Source organism: Hydra viridissima, unplaced genomic scaffold, assembly GCF_058129835.1.
Source record: "Hydra viridissima isolate aposymbiotic clone 2 unplaced genomic scaffold, HvirCarnegie_v1 scaffold_1, whole genome shotgun sequence".
Lineage (NCBI taxonomy): Eukaryota > Metazoa > Cnidaria > Hydrozoa > Anthoathecata > Hydridae > Hydra > Hydra viridissima.
Window position 1 is genome coordinate 16,420,831 of NW_028324300.1, and position 23,236 is coordinate 16,444,066.

At 28.9% G+C, this 23,236-nt stretch overlaps 1 protein-coding gene and 3 long non-coding RNA genes across 19 annotated transcripts; 3 read left to right on the forward strand and 1 right to left on the reverse strand.

Moving 5' to 3' along the window:
• The first annotated feature begins 410 nt into the window (after positions 1 to 410).
• Positions 411 to 17,536, forward strand: LOC149893589 (uncharacterized). Of its 2 annotated transcripts, none has more exons than XR_016445785.1 (3): positions 411 to 632; positions 16,754 to 16,871; positions 17,382 to 17,536. It is a non-coding gene; the product is annotated as an uncharacterized LOC149893589 (long non-coding RNA). The 2 variants fall into 2 exon arrangements; XR_016445787.1 differs by lacking the exon at positions 411 to 632 and adding an exon at positions 677 to 746.
• Positions 3,997 to 8,003, forward strand: LOC149893590 (uncharacterized). Of its 7 annotated transcripts, XR_016448386.1 has the most exons (6): positions 3,997 to 4,292; positions 4,499 to 4,578; positions 4,889 to 4,942; positions 6,209 to 6,254; positions 6,339 to 6,484; positions 7,763 to 8,003. It is a non-coding gene; the product is annotated as an uncharacterized LOC149893590 (long non-coding RNA). The 7 variants fall into 7 exon arrangements; XR_016448394.1 differs by having other exon boundaries at positions 4,487 to 4,578; positions 6,209 to 6,484; XR_016448392.1 differs by lacking the exon at positions 4,889 to 4,942 and having other exon boundaries at positions 4,487 to 4,578.
• Positions 10,667 to 11,569, forward strand: LOC149893591 (uncharacterized). The gene is made up of 4 exons (XM_090092546.1): positions 10,667 to 10,847; positions 10,972 to 11,116; positions 11,211 to 11,276; positions 11,406 to 11,569. Exons 1-4 carry the CDS (start codon positions 10,770 to 10,772, stop codon positions 11,444 to 11,446), a joined length of 330 nt encoding a protein of 109 aa, XP_089948672.1. The 5' UTR covers positions 10,667 to 10,769; the 3' UTR covers positions 11,447 to 11,569.
• Positions 11,606 to 15,414, reverse strand: LOC149893592 (uncharacterized). 9 transcript variants are annotated; one of them, XR_016454010.1, is made up of 10 exons: positions 14,806 to 15,414; positions 14,560 to 14,706; positions 14,369 to 14,483; positions 14,031 to 14,079; positions 13,713 to 13,897; positions 13,495 to 13,589; positions 13,249 to 13,323; positions 13,086 to 13,155; positions 12,539 to 12,722; positions 11,606 to 12,352 (listed from the first exon to the last, which is right to left on the reverse strand). It is a non-coding gene; the product is annotated as an uncharacterized LOC149893592 (long non-coding RNA). The 9 variants fall into 9 exon arrangements; XR_016454006.1 differs by having other exon boundaries at positions 13,713 to 13,894; positions 13,987 to 14,079; XR_016454004.1 differs by having other exon boundaries at positions 13,987 to 14,079.
• Positions 17,537 to 23,236: the final 5,700 nt, after the last annotated feature.

A 23,236-nucleotide genomic window follows, 5' to 3' on the forward strand; every position in this document is an offset into this window, starting at 1 on the left:
CGGAATTTAAATCTAAAAGGCGCCTAATTTATTCTCGCACACATATAATATTTTTCACAAGCCGGCTCTGGTTGTGCCGGTACCCAGTGGGCACAGGAACGTTTTGCAAACGTTTAGTAAACGTTTAATGGTCGGTTAAACGTCAAATATATTGGTAAAACGTTTTTAAAACGTTTGATAAATGTTTTAATAAGACTTTTTTTTATTACTTTTGCGGGACCTTAGAAAAACCTTTAAAAAACGCTTTTTGAAAACTGTAAACGACTAACTGCGCATGCGTAATATTAGACAAATTTGAACAACAAAGATATATATGTAAGGATATAAGCAAAGTTAATTTTTGAGGTTTCTCACTTACATTATATATATGTATGTATGTATGTATGTATGTATGTATGTATGTATGTATGTATGTATGTATGTATGTATGTATGTATGTATGTATGTATGTATGTATGTATGTATGTATGTATGTATGTATGTATGTATGTATGTATGTATGTATGTATGTATGTATGTATGTATGTATGTATGTACTAAACTGCCATAACTAAAGTTAAACTACCATCCTCAAATATAAGCAACAAGGAAGCAATTGTAGTTACATAAAAATAGTCAGAACCTATTACAAGGTAAGTTTGAATTATAAAAATTTTTTATTTTTTTATTTTTATTATTAATGTATGTAGCTATTCTAGGAGGACTGTTCTACTCCAGCTAGAAACAGTTTTACAACCTATGTACAAGTAAAAACACTTTTTTTCCATTATGACATTCATAGGATAATATTTCTATAAAATTATTGAGCAATTACATGTTTTTAGCTAAGTAAAAATTCTTTATTACGCAGTATTATTGAAGATTTAAAATTTAAAAAATGACTGTAAATTTAGTAGACTTTTTAGACTATTTAGATTATAGTAGACAATTTAGTTGATAAAAAATGATCTTCTTTTTTTGCATTTGTTTGAATGTAATGATGTAGCATATCACATTTGTTTGCATATAAGAGAAGCAAGTCCATATATTGCAGTGTAAAAAGTTGTTGAATATAAGTTTGTCAAAAAATGTGTTAATTGTAATTTTTCTGTTTTTATTCAACATTTTATCTTGATTAAGTTAAAAAATATGTATGTATTTTTAATAAGTTAAAAATAATATGTTATTTATTTTTTTTACAAGTTATAAAAGACTACCTAAGAAGCTGGAATTTAAAACTTTTAAAGTAATAACTTTTTATTTTTTTCAAATTTAAGTTTTTTTAAATTTTGTAATTAATTATATTACTTTTGTAAAATTATTAACATAATGTTTAAAGTGTGATTTTCCCTCAATAAATTACTTTTATAAATGTGTGTATATGTAACACCCTTTACACGAGCAAGTTAAACGCAGTTTATAAAAAATTTATGTAGAATTTTTTGTTGCTGTTGTTGTTAAAAGTTTCACAAACAAAATATAGTTTGGTGTATAAGTTGATAAGAAATCATTTAAACTGAACTCCTGATAGGATGCATGAAAAATAATGGGAAAAAAAATAGAGTACAGACAGAGCCGGCTTGTGAAAAATATTATATGTGTGCGAGAATAAATTAGGCGCCTTTTAGATTTAAATTCCGAGCTCGTTCGCAAAAAATGTCACTTTTTTTAAATCATAAAACAATGCATACTACAAATACAATAACTTTCTTAAGAAATTTTTTGATTTTAAACATATTTTTAGTTACTAAACGGAACACGTCTAACTTTAGATTTTGCAAAATTTAATCTTAAAGTATCAATATCCACAGATTCAGCAATTTTGTTTTCAATGGAAATTATTGATAAACCATTTAAACGTTCCTGGCCCATTGTTGATCGTAAATAGTTTTTTATTAATTTTAATTTGGAAAAACTACGTTCCCCTGTACTCACTGTTACCGGTAGTGTTAATAATATTCGTAAGGAAATACAAACATTAGGAAACAGTTCTTCAAGCTGACTATCATATATCCATTTAAGCACAGATTCCGGTGATTTTTTCCCATCTAATTTCCGTGATAACAAATTAAGTTCCAGAAACAAATCCTCTGAATACACATCTTTTGAATCACCATGAGTCAATACTTTTTCCAGTAATCTGCATTTATTAATTAAGCCTTCTTCTCCTATTTTATCAATTTCTTTGATATTATACAAAAACTCGAACGGTTCTATTGTACTTGAAAAGCTTTCAAATCGTTCATTTATTGATTCTTTAGCTATTTTAAAGAGAATATCAAAAAACTGCTTTTTGAATTTTTGGTTTGGTTGTATATCACCATCTTCTTCAAAAGGTTCATCATCAAAAAACCTTTTTCTTTTTCTTGCTCTTTCACGTGAAATAGAACTGAATTCATTGGTCAAGTTTGCATCATTAGCTAGAATTTTGGCTTTTGAAATATATATTTTGTAAGAATCTTCAGTGTGTTTAGTAACAAAAAAATCGATAGTTTTCTTTAATGCATTTGCAGCAGTCTTCACGTCTGCAGTTTGACATTGTAATAGTTTGCTAGTACAATTAATTTCAGTTAATACATCGTGCCAAACCACAACACCACATATGAATTCAAAACTTTTTAATTTTGATGCAAGTGATTCAGCAGTTAATCTAGTAATAGAATCTTTTTCAATGTTGACAACTTCTTTCAATGCACAATAAATTTCTTTTAATCCCAATTTTAGAGCACGAACAGCATTCACATGACTTTCCCATCTGGTAGTACTTAATGACTTTACTGTTAATTTGCAACATTTTGATTCAAAAATTTGCCAACGCTTTGTAGTTGCAGAGAAAAAATTATACAAAGCTTGAATTTGTGAAAAAAACCTCATAAGTTCTAAACATCCTTGGACTGCATCCGCAACAACCAAGTTCAAGGAGTGACAGACACAAGGAATATAAAAGGCTCGTGAATTTATATCTTTTATACGCTTCTGTACACCAATTTTTTTACCTTTCATATTGGATCCATTATCATATCCTTGTCCACGAATATCCATGACAGATAAATTATTTGATTCCAATGAATTCAAAATTTCTTCAGTAAGTCCTAATCCAGTAGTATCTAATACATTTATGAATCCTATAAAACTTTCTTGAATTGTGACACTGATAACCTGGTTATCCAATTGTTTTGCAATGTTAACGTAACGTATAATAATAGACATTTGCTCTTTGTGACTATTATCTGGTGTACAATCTACAATAATCGAAAAATACTTAGCCTTTTTTATAATACTTAAAATTTTGTCTAACAGTCTAACAGTCTTAATCCTTTTGCTTGGGTTTTTTATTTATTTTTCATTTGGTTTAATGCAAGTTCTTTAAAATTTTATGCCTTTATAATACCTTCTATTTTTTTATAATAAAGTAATAACAATCATTTTTTTAAATTTAATTATTTAAACTTTAAAAAATATGCAAAAAACAACTCATTATGCAATGCATTATAATCTGAAACCGCACTATCTGCATCAAAATAGGCAGTTGTAATTGCATGCAATTTTACTAGCTAGATCTAATATTACTAACAAAAAATAATTATGCACAAAAAATAACCAAAACAAACAATGTGCAAAAATAATTATATAAATAATAGACTAAAAAAGAGATTTGTATATTTTTTATAAAAACATTCAAGAAAATCTTTTTTAAATCTGGAAAATAAGGTGCAGATATGTCATTCACAACTGACAATAGAAATTTAAGGCGGGGACCGATTTCAGCATTAATGTCGGCCATCTTGTCCAGAAGTAAACATAAAATGTAAACTTTTGTCTGATTGGTTAGCAGAAAACATTGTAAAAAAAACTGATTGGGATTAGACAAGGGGCATAACTCAGTTTTCACAAAAATGGACTTAGTACCCTTGATATTTTTAGCTATAGATCTTGAAAGATCAATATATTTTGTTTCTAAGCAAAATTTTAATTTTGCGCCTTTTTAATGCTGCGCCTGTGTGTTTCGCCACCCGTTCCGCATCTTCTAAATGGGTTGTATCTATTATTCTAAATTTTAGAAAGTGGGTTGTATCCACGCCAGATGATGCTTTTTCTCATCCGATGATTTAGATTAATGGGTTTTTACACTAATTCTAAACTGGCGCTGATTTCTCTAAAAATTCAAAATTTCGGAATGCATTTGCGAAAAACAAAATGGCGCCTAGTAAACGATATCACAGCTTTAAAAAAGATATTTATCTGGTGAATGGAAAACAGGACACAGCTCTCCATTAAAAAACATTTCATCTTCTTCTTGTAGCAGCCCTAAGGTAGATCCAGTGTTTTAAGAATTTTTAGGGTGTGGTAATTATTGACCATCTTGATGCTCTGTTCAGTGACAATGAACGTGCTGTCAAATACAACTTGTAAAAAATTTTTATGTACTTATGTATACACTTAAATATACTTATTTAATAAATTTTAAAATTATATTTTTAATTAGTTTTTTCTTTATGTACCTGAGGTTTTTGTTCAGATTGAGTTAGTAATATCTCCTGAGTAGTTCACTATCAGTGGGAAGCATGTTGGGAACAAAGCTCTTCAAAGGGAACCATAGTAAGTAGAACTGTCTCATCTTCTCTGTGGCTTTTATTGAATCCTCTATATCTGTTTCTTTTGGGTTAATCTGATATTTAATCTTTGGAGGGAATTTCTTAAATTAAAAACTTTATTATTTAAAAAATCTTTAAGTTAAATCATTAATTAAGTGCCTTATAAATTGTATGAAGCTGAACACATTTCCTTTCAAAATTTTAAATAGCAATTTGTTTTGTTTGGTTGTTTTTTTGTTTTTTTTTAATTATTTAAAATTCTTTGTAACAAAAATAAAATGAACTACTGCATTTACTTTATTCTATATTGTTAGTTGTTGATAGAAATAGAAGCTTGACAACAGAAGAACCAGTTATAATTATTTTATGTAATAATTTATTTATAATATATAATTTATTTATTGCCGGGTGTAGTTAATACATTTATAATTATATAATACATAATTATAAATTAATTAATCACATCTCCTTTAAAAGACATTTCTGCAAAAAAAAATTTTTAATGAGAATTCTACATGATGTTTCATAAATTGTGTACATGCTTTTGATTTAAAATTGCTCCTAATTACCAAATATATTTATTTAAAATTTATACATATATAAAGTTTAATTATTAATTTAAGTATATAAAAAAAGTATGGCTTCATGACTTTCAATCAAAGAGAGAATTGTTTTTTATTTGCGAAACTTGAGAAAATTTTCAAGAGGTTAATAGGCAATTGAAAAATCATTTTACCACTCTGCCACCTCTTAAGAAAACAATTTGAAATTAGGTTGATACATTTAAGCTGCTATTATTGTACTTTTTAAGAAGTAGGCTTTCAACAATTCAGACCAAGTACAGTACAAGAACTAAGTGAAGATGGTTTCCACAAAAGAAGTATTTTGTGAGAGTATGTTGTCAAAGTTGAAGAAAATTTCAACTTGCTTAACAATATTACTTGTTCAGATGCTAGACACTTCACGATGAATGGTATTATAAACCATCATATTAGGCCTACTCTAATCAGCACAAACTAATAACTGTGTCCAATTCAAAGAATGGAGTAATAGTGTGTTATGGAATAGTTTCAAGTGGTCTAATTGGTCCATACTTTTTTGACATTTCAATCACAATTGGTATATATCTACAAATGCTTGAAGAGTTTTTATGGCCTCAAGTTAAACAACATGGTATCAACTTTCAACAAGATGGGGCATCTGCCCCTTAATCCTGTCAAGTAAGAAGCTGGCTTGACAAGGTCCAATAGAGTGACCTGCTCTTTCTCTCAACCTTTCTCCTCCAGACTTCTTCCTTTGGGGCTACTTGGAGAATATTGTATACAAGGACAGACCCAATACAATTGGTGATATTTGTGAGTGGATTGAACAAGCGTGTGCAGAGATAAACATAGACATGTGTAGAAGAGCCTGAAAAAATGTAGTAGGTTATTTGAAGCGCTGCCAACATTTAGATAGCAAGCAAGTACCAGATATATTAAATATATTAAATAAATTTTACCACTGTTGTGTTATAATTATGAGATGAAGTTCACTTAAAGTATATTTTATTTGTTAATTTTGTATTTTACTCTGTTATTAAATTTGATTTTTATCAAGACCTTCTCTAATGCTGTATGAATGTTGTATGTTAGTGTAACATCTTGTTGGAAGGATTTTCTGATAGATTGATGTATTTAGGTAATAGTTGTATTTTTTATTCGGTATTCTTTTCTTAAGTGTTTAAATAAGAATTTAATTTTCATTATGTTACCCAAAATTTAGAGGACAGGGCACCTTTGCTGATAGTGTCTTCAGCCAAACAATTTGGGATGAAATTGACTTCATATCTTCTGTAGGGGAGAGGAGGGAGCATTGGCACGTTTCAACAAGAAATTAAAAAACAAAAGGAATTTCAGAAAAAATTGGAGGTTAATAACTTTTGCTATTTTTTAAATGTATTATGCTATGTTTTAATATAATTTATTTATGTTCAGAAATATTAATGGTTAAATATAATACTTTTAAATTTTCTAAACATAGTTTTTTGTATCAATGCTCCCTTACATGAGGAGTATTGGTACACAATGTGTTTACATTATTACAGTAAGAAAGATCATCAAAAAAAGTGCAATTAAAATGTAAAATTAAGCAGATTTTAAAATCAATAAAATATTTTATAACATATAAAGAAATATGAAGGTAATTTATTTAAATAACAAGTATTTAAACAATTATATTTAAATTGCATAGTGTATAGTTTATGAAAGCATTAGCAAATAAGAACCACATTGTAAGAAATATATTTTGCTACACTGTACCAAGTATATACGTAATCTACAGATATTAAAAATTCTAAACCAATGCTACCCGATTTCAATGTACCAATCCTCGCCTTTTACGAATGAGTGCTTCAAAATGAAATATTTTTTTATATAATAAAAAATTTTCAATTTTTTAATTTTTTATGAGTTTTAGGTTTAAACTTTAGTTTGAACAAATTAAAACATTAAAAACACTCAAAAAAGTATTGCATTTACTATACACAGTTAAACGTGAAAAATATTCAGCCTAACGGCAAAACAAACAAAAGGTATAATTAAAGGTAACAAATGCTTAAAACCTGACAATATTTTCTGTGGAAGAAGTGATTATAAACAACATTTGGTATCTGCATTCAAAAGTTGAAATTGATTTAAAATGGCTGAGTATTTTGCAAGTCTACTAATGCTCCTCTCCTCTATTGATTTTGTTCCAAGTTTCCCTTGCAGCATCTTTAAAATCATCTTTTATTCTACCTCCAATCTTTGGATCAAATATGTATTATATATCTTCAAATGGAAATAGGGTATAATAATACTTATATGTAGTTGCTTTCATATGAGAGCTTAAATTTTTTTGGATGTTTGTTTTCCGTCATTATGTTGATGAAATTGATTATGCTACTGATATTGTAAACCTAATTTACTCTTCCAAGTTGCCATTTCACCAACGTAAACCCTTCACTTAACTCTACTAAAGTTAATTAAAAATAAAAAGTCTATTAAGTATTTTTGGAAAACCTGCGAATAATAATTTTCGCAAGTTTCTGTACGAAAGTTGATGTAACCAGTTTATTGTTTTGTAATACAAACATTTTACAAAAATGTAACGATTGCTATTAGAAAAATACCCCCTTTGATATATAATTTTTCGTTTTTTATATTTAGGTGATTAACAAAGTACTACTGCAGAAATCGTTGTTAAAAAATTTGGTGCAAGAAACAACTGAAGCATCAGAAATCCTTTCTCGTATATCATCTGAAATATTTTGTTTTTTTAAAGTGGCTCAACAGTTTTCACTTAAACTTGCATTGTATTTTGTTTCTCAAATATTTTATATTCTTACGATTCAAAGATATATTATGCTTGCTGTATTTTTTTGTTTTATTTATATCTTTGTTAAAATTACCTTACGGGTTTTTTTTCTTTTAAATTTTTTAATGAGCTAAAATCGGATTGGCTAAAATCCATCAGCTGATGTATTTGATTACTTCTTTTGCTTGAGGGTAATTAACGGGAGCCACGATAACGAACAACGCAGCGCTTCATTTAAATTAGATGGTGCTTAAGAAAAGTGCCATTAAATTAAACTTGCGGTGTTTGAGAAAAGTGTCGAACGTTGTGCGTCGTGTTGATCCAGCTTAAGCTGGTTAGGCAGCTGTAAGTTGTCTAAGCCAGCCAAAAGCTAAAAAATACTACGGCTTCGGGGTCCGCATTAAACCAACATTTTTTCAAACTGTATAGAATAATAGAGCATGAATAGTGTCAGACCAGGTTTTTAATTAATATTTAATTAGTAATTGAGATAGGATACATAGATATGGTGACTACAATCTTTGCTTAAAATCCTATTTTTGCTGCATTTCATCGTTTAATTGGTGTATCGGCTTCGTTCTCATTCTTTTCAAGAATATTTCCAAATCATTCCTGGGTCTAAAATATATTATTTTTTTTGACATGGTTTCCATTATTTATGGTTTTCTTCGGAGAACAAAGTATAAGAAAAGAAGATAAACATGTTGTATAACTGAATCGCTAACTGCAGATAGGCAACAAGTCCACAAATTCGGATTTTGCAAGAAAGACAAAAAACTGTTTTAACACTTTATTTTCAAACTTAGGTTTTTCAATTTTTTCCTAGCTATTCAACGGTAAGTGCGTAAGTTATATACATAATTTTTCAATTTTATTTTGTTGTAAGTGTAGAACATTTTTTTAAAACATGGACACGATCCCTTTCTGCAGTTAGTAGTTCTATTATAGAAGCTTTTTAAAAGGATGACTGAAAGAGAATATCAATTTAAAGTCCAATTAAAATTTCACATTACTTAGAAAGTAATGTAAAACTTTAATTGCACTTTAAATTGATATTCTTCTTAATCTATATTGAAAAAATCTTTACATGAAGAAACCATCCTACAGTTCCTAAGAGCAACATCCTACAGTTCCTACAGCGCAAAAAAAAAAAAAAGAAATTAATTTGCTTTAGTTGTTCTTAGTTTGTATACAAGAAACATAATGAAATGTATGCTCGAACTTATCTTATGGCAGCAATTTATTGAGCGAATTTGATATAGCAATGTAATTTGCGCGGCAAAAAGAAAATTAGTGATCTATTATAAAAAATTCGAAATTTATAATGAAGACTTAATGAAGATACAGGCTAATTGGCTATAAACGAATTATTTTGTTCGCAACTATTAGTATTGATAGTTGATTGCTTTCAAAGATGGTTTCTCTCCTTTCCTTTTTCTATTCCTTTAAACTTTATACACGTGTTTTTTTATAAGAAACTAAGCAAATGAACTAGCACTAGAAAGTTTCTTATTTTAAGGGTACTTTTTTACAACTCTGGTACTAAAAGTTAGGGTTAGAATTTCTTAAGTATCAAAAGACAGAAAAAGTACATAAAATCCAATTTGAAAACATGTTAACAACTAAGATAAAATGTTTTAGAGTCTAAAATTATTTGAATTCCATTAATATCATTCAATGTAATATAATCCTCAGGTCCCTGAACAGAACACAAACTAGGAAATATTCCTCGAACTCTTAATTAAATAAGTTTCTTGTCGAAAAGTAACTTAGTACTAATTTTTTTTTAAGATTTTGGGGCTTCTAGTACTAGTGTCATAAAAAGGTTTTCATAAAAAAAAAACATGTAACTATACAATTACTATACAAATTACTATACAAAAAACTATACAAATTTAATGCAAATATTTATGCAAATCTTATGACCAAAAAAAATTTTATGACCAAATAAACTTTATAAAAATCTTATGACCAAATCTAATGCAAAGTGATTGCTTTTTAAAGGTACGTGAGAGGACTAGGTTGAACTCGGTTAAGCGATTTAACCATTATAATCTAATTCGTAATCTTTCATGGCATCGATAACTAACAATTAATTAGAAATTAAAAAAAAAAAAATGTATAAGATGAATTTAGTAACGTTGGTTAAGTAACGTACAATAATTTAAGGTAAAACCCATCAAAAAATTAATACCTATTGTAAAAATTTGCAGAAATTATAAATTACCTGAGGATGGCTAATAAGAGACCAGAAAAATATGCAAAAATGGATGATGAGGTAATGGTTATTTTAACTCAACATTATGAATCAGGTATGATATCTACCTTAATGGAAGACAAAGTCAAAGCAGCAGCTGCTGAAACAAACCTTCCGATAGAAAAAGTAAAGATAAATAATATTTTTTCCAATTGAAAACATTTAAAGGACAACAAACTAAAGTTTTTCACACCATATTATATCTCGCACCATGTAATGTACTTTTAAAAGAAATGGATTGGTAATCAAAATGCCAAAGTAGGAAAAAAGAGGAAACAGTTTGAGAATGTTTCCTGCGAAGAAGAACAAAGTTACAAAAAAAAGGCTGGAGACAGACGGCTTACTGCACAGAACATGTTTTACAGCCAATTGTCTAGAGAAGGTAATATTTTAATTTATTGTGTATAGTTTGTGATGACTTACTGCTTCTAAATTACTTTTCACTATAACTACCGACTTAATCTACATTTTCACAAATATTGTTTATTAAGGTAGGTTAAACGGTCTTGGGAATTCTAGGAGAAACACATTGGTTTCCAATGAATGGAAAAAGTTGAGCCCATCAAAGAAAGAAAGCCTCAAAGAAGAAGCGAAACGAATTAATGAAGTCGACGTCAGAAATGTCAGAAAGTGAAAAAAAACACCTGTTAAAGAAGCACAAAAAGAGACTTCTAAATGAAGTCAGTTTTATCTTCAATTGGTTTTTTTTATTTTTGAAAAATTTAAAGTTTTTATAGTTAAAGTTTATAATCATTAGTTGATTTTAAAACTATTGTTTACATAAGTTTTTTTTTTTTCATTTAGATATCTGTTCTTGAACAACTTGGCGTTGAAAGTGCTAACATATTAGTTGATGAGAACAATGAGATTTCTTATTATGGGTCTAAACGAGGAATAGAATGCCTGAACAGCAACATCAAAATCGATATTGAGATTAGGAAGTTCTTTGGTTAGTTTTACAAAAATTAATGAAGTCATATTATTCTAATATCGCAAATTTCATCAGCCTTCTTATTAGTTTTTTTTTTTTTATATCATGTTAGAGATTAAAAAAAAGGAGCCATCCTATTCTTATCAAAATTTGCCGGACCTGTTCAACAAATCGTATGGTATAGTATAATTGTTTATTTTTAAGATATTATACATCGACTTTGTGGCATGTAATTAATCAAATTTGATTTAGAAGTAAATTTTTGTGAACGTGCCACATTTCTAAATAAACTTTACCTTGCTTTCAGCTAAGCAATCATATGCAAAACTGCAAAGGTTCCTTATTTAAAAGGAAACTTTATTATTCAAGGGATGCCAGAGGATATCGAGTGGAGAAAAAAAGATGGCAGCATCAAAAAGCCGTGCGATTACGGAAAGAAACAAATAAATATAATCATGAAGATAAAAGAACAAATAACTTTTACTGTTAATGAAAAATTACATATTATTTATTGTTCAAGGAAGTTTTACTTGCATTTAATGAGGCTCAAAAGAAATATTACATTTTAAAAGCATTACTAGAGTATTATAAAGTAAGTTATACACAAATATTTACATATTGAACAACAGAAAACAATAATTACTCTCTAATAATTACTACAAAAGTTATAATCTGATTCAGAGTCAGAAGATTCTGAGTTCAAAAGTTTCAGTGACTCTTCACTATCAGATTTGTTAGACTCGTTAGGTAAAATGACGTTAGATTGATGCTGCCAAGATATTTACACTGTGGAGCACTAAGAGCAATAGGGACACATTTTTATCAGTGTCAATTTCTTGTTCCACTTGCATTAATTGGTTTTTTAATAATGCCGATAAACTTTTAGAGAATGATAGTACTTCACACTTTTGCGTAAGTACAGAAAGTAATTCTAATTTTGAATCCAAAAGACTTTGACACTCAGTTTGAAGCAAAGACTGTTCTTCTTCACATTGCAATAAAAGTTCTTTTGATTCAATAATACGACTTTTTACATCAAAAGAGATTTGTTGAGATAACGTTCTAGTTGCAAATTTATGTAATATTTTTGAGTTTGGATCCTTTACACTTTCAAAAGTTAATGGTTCCAGAGGAAGGTCAACATGCTCTTTAACAAGAGACAACTGTGCATTATACTTTGATAACTCTATCTTCATTTTTGTTTTGTTTGCTGGTTTACAAGCTGTTCCAGTCGAATAGCTTGCTTCTGTCTAGCTACATGACAAAGCAAATAAAAATGCATAAAAAATGATTTACTATATGAAAAGTTAGTTTTTTGTATAATTAGTTTTAGGTAAAACCAATCATAGATCATTTTTACAACTTCATTAAGTTATCTAAACTTCTAATGTGTTTTAAAACTAAACTTTGTAAATAATTATTAAAAAAGTATTTCTTTACTAGAGTATCTGTCTTTTAACATTAACTTGAGGTGGCGTTCCATTGATAATGAATGCAGCTTCATGAGAATAGAATCTCTTCTTACTTCTTCAACAACTTTCAAATATAAAAGTGGGACTTGAGTTTTTCCATCTTTCCTTGACATTATTTTTTTTTTTAAATTTTTGAAAGTCTCTCATCCAACCTAAAAATATCAATAATTTTCACTCGACAGAAACTGAAATTAAACAAAACTAAGTTTTAGTAAAAACAACCAAAAAAAAAGTATAAATTTGGGAAATTATAACTTTACTGGAGATTATTGATGAATTAAGGAGGATTATTCTTTACATGTATTTAAAGAAAAAAACAAAAAAACATTACACTGTAAAACTGTCAAAAAAACGTTATCAAAACTATTAAATAGTATCTTCATTGACATTAAAAGATATGAAGCATGATCATGTTTTTTAACCATTTAAATCACAAATATTGTCATGAAAAATACAATTTTAAAAATATTTTTAAATAGTTTTACATTAAAACTCAACAAATGACTAACTACCACCTTAATTGAAAGTGATTCCATAACAGACAAGCATAGTCAACTTCCCAGGAAGACGTTGTGTAACATGATACTAAAGATATATCTTATACACTATATTATACACTTATATATTAAAAAGTTATTTGACTTTATTAAAAAAAACTTTAATAAAAGATCAAGGTACCTTTTTTTGCCCCTAAAAGTTCAATCTGCTCTCTTTTCCATTCCTCTACAAGCGAATCAGTGACAATAATTTCAGCTGTCAAGAGAAAAAATGTTATGAATAAATTTACAATTCAGCCAACCACTCGTTTTGCATCCAACTTAACTCATTTCTATAATAATTAGATAGTATGTGTTGATTTCAAAAGCATATATAAAAATCAATTTAACTATTCTAATCTACAAAATAATTTAAAATAAAACTTACATGGTACTTGCCCAGTCAACTCTTGCAGTTCTGCTAAAGATTTTTCTTTTAAATTTTTTGTCTTTTTTAAATTATATTCCTGAAATAATACCTGCCTGAAAGAAAAAAACTATTGTAAAAAAACAAAACAAAACAAAACATTTACTGATCTTTAATAGAGATTTTATTATAAAAAGTCAATCTTAACAAAACAAAAAAAAAAGAAGCATAAACAATACCTTGATTTCGACTCACTCATTGTGCATAATGTAATAAGGCTTCTGTTAGTAAATCAGTTCTTCTGCTGGCTGTCATTTCTTTTGTCATGTAACAAAACTTTCTTAAATATGACCACAATCTCTCTATACCTTCTTCATCTGTTAAACCAAATCCCTTAACACGCCGAAGATCATTTCTCTTACTGCTATTAGTATTTGAACAACAAAATTTTACTTTTTTTTTTCATGGTTTAAAAAGACCAATAAAAGTTATTATAATTGAAATTGTAACAACCTGACATTTAGAGATATGAACATATGCATGAAAAATGGGTATACCAAATTGAACTCTGTCTAAACAACTGCCAAGGTTGTAACAGTTTTTATTCTAAAATTTGAAAAAACTAAACTACATAACATTAATGTTAATACATTACAGTATTAAATATATATTTGGGCAATCTTTTAATACATCCAGTAAATGATTTTATAAAATAAAAAAAAAGCAGTTGTTTTTTTTTATATTAATAAAATATTTTATTTCGCTTTATGCATCATATGTAGAAGTTTCTTCAACAAAAGAAAACTTGTAATTTAAGTTTTAATTTTATCATAAAGCAAAACAATATTTCCTTATTTATAAAAAATACAGACAGAAGCTTAACAAAATATATTACCTGAAGGTGGTTATGAAGAATGCAAGCTATACCATACATGCATTTGATTTCAATATTAGTTGAGCCAACATATGGTTCAATCATCAGCTTTAACTAATAAACAGCATATGATATCCTAAAACATTAAAAAAAAAAAAAATAAATAAATAAAGTTCAATTTTATGAATAGCTAATATAAAAAATAAGCTTGCCATTTCACCATGCTTCAAATAAACAAATCCTTTCGGAAAGCCATGTCTACAAATTCTACCAAAAACACCTTTCTCATCATACTTTTCATTTCTTCCTTTTGATCTTATGTTTTCAATTATTTCTCCAGCTCTGTATTGACTACAATTCTACAAAATGTATATAAATATATAGTATTAAGATAATATTTATTGCTTTATAGTTTGATACATTATTAAGATATTTTACTAAAGTATAGATTGTCAGACTTCTTAATCTCTGTTGAATGTGCTTCAATAAAGTGTTGAATGTGCTTCAATATCTACATCATCTTGATCAGCAAACAACAGTGATTTATATTTAGGATTAAAAAAACTGGAGCCAGCAGTTTTCTTCCGCACAAATCTAAAGTATATATAGTATTATAGTATCATCCTCTTTAAATTTACGTTTTAAAGAACTTGTTATTGAAGGCTGAGAACATCTTTCTGAGGAACCACTTTTCTCGGCTTGGAAGTCTGTCTCGTTATCACTTAGGATATTGCTTATAGATAAAACATTTGAGTTTAAACTATTTTTTTGAGTTGAAGCTAAAGCTGGGCTTAACAAACTAAAAATTTTTTTTGCTTTTGATATTCCAGGTCCTCTTATTTTGATTGTTTTTTTAAAGCTGTGAAATTGTTTACTAGGCGCCATTTTGTTTTTCGCAAATGCATTCCGAAATTTTGAATTTTTAGAGAAATCAGCGCTAGTTTAGAATTAGTGTAAAAACCCATTAATCTAAATCATCGGATGAGAAAAAGCATCATCTGGCGTGGATACAACCCACTTTCTAAAATTTAGAATAATAGATACAACCCATTTAGAAGATGCGGAACGGGTGGTTTCGCACACTTCGCACACGCTACGAGCCGGCTCTGAGTACAGAACATGGATGTTTCCTAAGGACACAGAAATGTTTGATGTTTGCCCGAGTAACAATTTGTAATTAAATCCTTTAAAAAAAATTTTAAAAACTTCTTGAGTTAATAATAATTTTTACTTCGTATAATATTTTTGCAGGACCTATAAAAATGGCTTCACAACCCTTATCTTACAAACTGTAATCATTTACTTACACATGTGTACGCTTTACAAGAACATGGAATGCCTTCATATAAATGCTCTACAAGTTTTTTTAATAAAACTTTTTTAAATATAACTGTTATACACTTTATGATTTTTTATATGGTCATATAAAATTATTTTTATATAATATTATAATATTAATAAAGTAAATTATTATAGTAGAATTATTAATCTATTAATTTGTATTATAGTATTATATAGCTATAATAAAGTACATAGATAACTGCATAGCCTATATATTTCTTTTGTGATTGTTGTATTTTGATATATAATAAGCATCAATGTATAAAAATAAATTTATAATAAATATATATACAGATATATAGTTAGAACATATAAGGAGTCTTGCTACATTGACTGAGGGTTTTGGTTTGGGCAGGCAATTTATCAATTAAACACCTTTTATTTACAATTTTTAAACTTTTTTTAATCTTCTAAATTAATTTCTTTTTTATTTAAATTTGACATTTAATGGTAAAAATTATATATATATATATATATATATATATATATATATATATATATATATATATATATATATATATATATATATATATATACACACACACACACACACACACTAGAGTGACATCAGGCATACTTTTTCTACTTTAACAGGTTTTTTTTCAACCTAAAACAACAATTTCAAATATCTCAAGTGCATTTAATAGCGCTGCTATTATGAAATATATATATATAATTTTTATAAAAATTATATATATATATATATATATATAAAAGCAGTTTTTTTGTTGTTTTTTTTATTTAATGTATGAAATTTTACATTTTTTAGTTTTTGTTATACACATTTTATTATAAAGTATTAAAATAAAGTTATTCACTTTTTACAACAATTTAGTGCATTTCATTTAATTTCTAACTTGTAGTTTTTGTATTTGTTACTGTAAATTATAGATATAATATAATACAAAGATTTTTGTGCATATGTTCTCAGTAATGAGTAGCAAAGAAATAGTTGCAAGAAAACAATCTCAACCAAATTTAAGTTATTTTAAAGGGCGTTTTTTATAATAAAATTAGTATATATATATATATGAAATGTAAATGAGATAAAAATTACTATTTTAGTGTATGGAGAAAAAAAAGAAGTAGAAACGAAATTTATTAATGATTTCATTGAACCTAATTTTGATGAGTATTATGAGTATCAAAGGTGCAGACATTGTTACAAGCAAATAAATGCAAGGTATGTTTGAGTTAAAAATATTAGATAAATAAATTTTTTAATAAATGTATAAAGCTATTTCTATTCATATTTGAATGAAACAGTGCAACATGTCACAGTTATTTGCACATAAGAGAAGCAAGTCCTATTATTAAAGTGCAAAAAGTTTCTGAATGTAAGTTTATCAAAGAATGTCATCTGGTTTTATTAAACATTTTATGTAAATAAATATTTTTTATCAAGTTTGAAAGTATTTCCAACGTTAATAAATAATATATGAAGTTTTTTTTCATCAAGTTTAAAAAACTACCCATGAAGCATCACTTGAATTTATTGTTATGAGGAACTTTCATCAGGCTTTTTTTTTTTATTTTATTACATAATCAAATTATAACAAGGTTAAAAAAATTGTTAAATAAACTAAAAGTGAAGTGTAGAATTAACCATGAGTATAAATGTGTGTTCAAGTAACACCCTTTATATGTGCTAGTTGAAATCCATGAAAGATTTCTATAGTAGTTCTGTTTTTAGAAACACTGGTGTCACATACAACGAAGTTCGATTCGGTCGATAAGTTGAAGATCATTTGAAGAGAGCTCTTGACAGAATTGCATAACAATTATTTTATAACGTTTTTGTAGGCTTATTTGTAAATGTATGCTTTTTTTTTGTATGCTTATATAATAAATAAACAAAAAATTAAACTTTTAGAAATTTGTTAAATTATCGGGATCTAGGCTGTTGCTCCTAAATTTTCGTTTGTAAAAGATTTTTTTTTTGCATAACATAACTTATTTACTGAAATAACTTATACTTAAATAAATGCATTTAGGATAATCCTTGAAAAGGTTAAAACGTTTCATTTACATAAAATAAAAACCCATCAAAAAAGGTTTTCGTGAGACCTTTAAAAAACGTTCAAAAAACGTTTTTAGGAAAACGTCCGGTCACCGTTTCATATGAACGTTCAAAAAACCATTAAAAAACGTTTTTGTAAAACGCTTAGAAAACGTTCAAAAAACGTTTTTAGGAAAACGTCCGGTCACCGTTTCATTTAAACGTTCAAAAAACCATTAAAAAACGTTTCACGGGACCTTTAAAAAACGTTTGCAAAACGTTCTTGTGCCCACTGGGTATGTGCTTTAGTCACAGTGACAAAGAAGTGGAGGTACGATTGCTTGAAGCCATCCGAAGTTTGTCTTAAAATTGAATCGATAATGTTTCTGAAGAGCTCAAAAATTTCGGTGTTGAAGTTTAAAGGTGTGCTTCATTCTTCAGCTACATTTTACTGCTCTTGCTCCTTGTAAATTGCATGTCATGAATAAGTTGCATCTGAGTATTCAGTTTTGCAGACAACTCTCTTTCTTACGACCGGTACTGCGACAAGTTCGTTGATATTTAGTTAACAATATACAAAAGCAGTTGAAGCTTCATTAGTGGGATCATATCCAAATCGAGTTCAGAGCCCTGAGATGTGTTAACAATACTAAAACTCATTTTTAAAATGATCCTCTATCGACAGTTCGAAGCAATTAATTAGCTGAGTATTCCCCTTCTAGCAGTACATTGGTTATTTGCTCCGAATTTTTGCCATGAACAACGTCAGTGTTCTTAGTGATTGTGCCATGTTCCTTGAAAATCTGATATTTGACTTTGCGAAGAATACAGAGAGTTTATGTCCTTCAGCACAGAAAAAGTGGACAGCTGTGGGTCTTACCCAGTAATCTTCAATTAATAAGAACTTCTGACGAAGGTAATGCTCAACAATTTTGTTGTCTGTTGACTCGTTTCAAGTAGATCAAACAACCTCATTTTGGATTTTAAATGTCCTAAACTGAGCTGAGCATTGAACGAATGTTAAGTTTTGAGAGTGTTGGACATGCGCGCTTTGCTTCGTCCTACTCATATCAAAAAGACATGCGCACTTTTGTTCGTCCTACACATATCAAACAATATTTACTTTTACTAAAATAGTTACTTGTGATAATGTATAAAAACTAAGGAGACTATTAAAAACTAACTATTGAGACATAAGCTTCAAGGTTTTTTTTAATGAAAACGGACATCTGTTACGTAGAGTTACTGAAACATTGCGTTTTATTAGTGAATTACTATTTGCAATGACCTGTGTTTTTTGTAACATCCTTAACACGAAATATATATATATATATATACATATATATATATATATATATATATATATATATATATATATATATATATATATATATATATATATATATATATATATATATTGATTGATTGATTGATTGATTGATTGATTGATTGAAAATAGTTTGTCTCATTTTAGAAATAGAAAAAGTCTTGATAGAACTGTTTTAATGTTTTCGTCATTTCTATCAAAATCTTAATCATTTATAAATCATTTATAACAAAAATCTTAAAACATCAAAGTTTCGAAAATCTTAAAATATCAAAATGTTGATACTTTTTGCCAATTTTTACTGGGCTTCTCATCCAGCTATTCACCATAGAAACAGCCGTTAGCGGTTGTTGAAACGGCCATGACCCGTTGTAGATAAATGGTGAAAAGCAGCGAGTCAAGATTACTAAACAGAAATATTTCAAAAAAGAACTTCATGTGCAGTTTTTCCCTTTTTTTTGACATAAGAGAACCTCGTGGAAACACTTTCCTTTAAAAACAATAAACTTAATTTCATTTCTATTACTATAGATAGATTTTTGTAACCTATGAAAGAACATATTTGCTTAAATGCAACTCTACTTAACTTTTCATATAAATGCAAGATGATATTTTAGTTTTTAATGAAAAATAGTGATAAGTATTATATTTGAACTTTTAATGTTAATTGTAAAAACTATAAAACAGGGTAGAATCAAATACAGGGTAGAATCAAAAAGAGGGTAGAATCAAATAGAGGGTTAGAATTAAATAGTTATGACAATGTTTATTCTTTTGCTCTTAATTATTGAATAAACTTAGTAAGGTGATATCAAATTTCAACTTTAAAAATAAAGTTTTTTTTATAATTTGAATGCGTTTTCGAATGCGTAATGATATATTTTTTTCTTTTTTTGAAAAATGGGCATAATACTCTCAGAAATTAAATTTGATATCATTGAACTTAACACGCATTACTGGTAGTACTTTGTACGCTGGTCAAGAATCTTTTTTCAAAATTAAATTTTCTATTCAGGGAAAAAATTTATGATTTAAAAACAGAAACGGCGAACTGGCTTTGGTAGAACTTAAAATGACGTCATCACACTAGTTACCGACTATTTGCAACGCCAAGGTCAATCTCATTTGTTTCCAAATGGAACAGCAGGAAGAGATTGGTATAAGCATTTCATAAACCGGTGGAGTCATAAGTTGAGTATTAGACCCAAAGGAAATATCTCATCACTCAGAGCCGCTTTTTGCACGCAAGAAATAGTAGCAGAGTATTTCAATATATAACAAAGAGAATTTAACAAAGCAGGTATCAACGAAAACACTTGTGGAATATTTATGAAATTGGCTTCTCTGGTGAGCAAGGTAAGAAACAAAATTTCCCGGTGGGATGCAAAACGACCATTGAAATTGGTTGGCGACAATGAAAAAATCCATTACACAGTTGGAAATTGCATCAATACTGCTGGTAATCGTCTTGGCGTGTATGCTCCCGCCATTATAAAAATTCTAGGAAATTAGTTTAATCTTTGCTTTAATCAATTAACTATTTGATTAAATAAATTAAATTGTAGCTATCCAATCAAAGGCATTAATATTTTAGTCGTAGATGGACATGTGATAGAGGTGTGCGAAATTATCTTTTAAAACTTCGAACGAATTCGAACGAATTTATGAAACTTTCAAACGAATTGGAATTCGAATTCTAATTTATAATAGTCAATAAATTGTGACTTCGAAGCTCAAGAATATATAATAATAAACAGCAAATTCAAAATACAAACTAGTACAAAAAAAAAACAATAAATGAATGACATGACTACTTTAAATGACTTGTTTTTCTTAGACTATAATTAAAGTAAGAGAAAGACAAATACAAAAATGAACAATGCATTAAAGCAAACAGAATACATAATTACAGATACAATTGAAATTAGCAAGTAAACAATTTCAATGTTTTACACAGCTGAGCTGAGTAGTGAGCTGACAAAGACTTTTTAACTGCCTAACAGCTAGTGCTAAGCTACGCAACTTAAACCAACAACAATTTAAATGCTACGCTGAATCTGTCTAGCTCACTCTACATGATATTGCTTATTGCTACAGTTGTACAACTGGCATGATTATAAAATGAACATTGAATATTTGTGTACTGAGCATATAGCAGAATATAACAAGAAATATTGCATTAAAATTAAACAAATACTAAATAGCGAGATCATATGACAAAAATGTCTTTACCAATATCATAATATTATGCTCTGCCATCCATAGCCATAGTAATAAAATATAGCTACTACTACAGCAAAGTACTTCAACGTTCACAAGTTTTTATGAAGGAAAGTCATTTCCTCCACATGTTCAGAGAGAAGGCTGCAGCATTTAACAGTAACAATATTACTAGACATTGAATTTAGTCGTTCTGAATTCACACTGGTAGCTGGGATACCAAATAGCGAACGTGCAAGCAAAGCCAGAAGTGGAAAACGATGTTAGTTTTCCCTCCGCCATTTCAAAGAATTACCATATCAACAAATAGGTGGTTCATCTTCGAGCGAAGTTGAGTCATCATCAGCAATGACTCTGACCGAGACCTGTTGAGTGAGGTTATCCAATGAATCCCACAAGCTTGGAAATTGCTGCTGGTCAGGTGCAACCGGCTCCTGATATTGCAGTCGCAATTGTGCTGTTGATGGCCCAACTCTGTCACCGGTAATAGAAGTAGCACTATCTGTGCGAGGAAGACAAATATGATCTATCTCAGCCAGATGTTCGTGGAGTGCGTCTTTGTTGGATGCCCACAGTTCCTGAGACTGACTGAAGAGATTCTTGTACTGAGAATCCAATAACGTACAAATGGCGTCAGGCTGAATCTATATGTAGAAATAGAAAAGCAAAACAATATTGTGTGATAAAATAGTAAATATCATAATGCATATGTATAATGTATTTTGCATAATAATATTAGTAATATAACACAACATAAAATTGACGGTTTGAAACGTTTCGACTTTGATTTGACTATCAAATTGACATAATTGTTAATGTGCTTTACGTGTTTATTGTTTTATTTAGTAGTTCACACATGTTTATTTCACTAGATGTACAGTATAACAGTAGACATGCAATCATGCATACGACGTACGTATGATGGAAAATGTTTATTGTACAGTTATAGAATTTCAAAACTTAGTATACCTTAGTGTGTGCATGAAATCTTGTTGTAAGATGTTTCAGCAGTTTTCGAGGCAGCAAAATACCAGAGCTTTTGTTTGAGGTATCATTTATAAAGCTGTTCAGTCTCTCGTGTAGACCGTGATTTGCAGGAATTTTCATTGGAAGAGTTGGGTTTGTTTCACCGCACAATTCTCGGCTTGCCTGCTCAAATGCTGCCAGGGTGGTAGCAAAACCCTCGGCCAACTTCCACTCATGGGTGGTCAGATTTTCAACTTTGCCAGAATCTGTTATTTCAACTCACACTGCTGCCTTCTCTTCAACCAGACGTTGTACCATATAAAAATCGGAATTCAAACGGAAGAAAACACTCATTATAAGTTCTCGTTCATTCGTTCCCATTGGCTTTTGTTTAACATGAAGCAAATATGATGCCAGACAACTGTAATGTTAACGCAACACAATCCTCTTGCATTTCTTCAACATATTCTGCATGCCGTCAATCTCGGCTAATGTATCATTAATTGCCAGTTGCAAAGTATGTGCAAAGCAAGCAAGATCTGTAAAATGTTGGCTCATGTTCATCGCTGACTATACATTACTACCGTTATCGCGGAGCACATAAACTGGTATATTTCGTGGTAACGAACAATCATCTACAGGTTTCTCCGGAGACTCCAATATTACCTCATCTGAGTGGGTTGGGCCAAACAATGGCTTGTTCTTCAGCGCTACAGGTCGTAACTGAAAGTCAGACGTGATGTAAACAAGGCAGAATGATATGTATGAATCCTGCGCCCGTGATGACCAAATATCTGTTGTAAAGCTGAATGATGGTATATCAGGTAAATCATTTGCAATCTGCTGAACTGTTTGACGCTTCTGAGTTTTATACATTGTCGGCAAAGTGCTGTGTGAAAACGTTGTTCTGCTGGGAATGTTGTACTGCGGAGCAATAATTTTCATTTGTTGACGAAAGCCTCTGCCCTCTACAAAATCGTATAGTAGATTGCTTGGCAGACTTTTCTTCAATTTTTCGTTTCTTGGCATTTGCTTG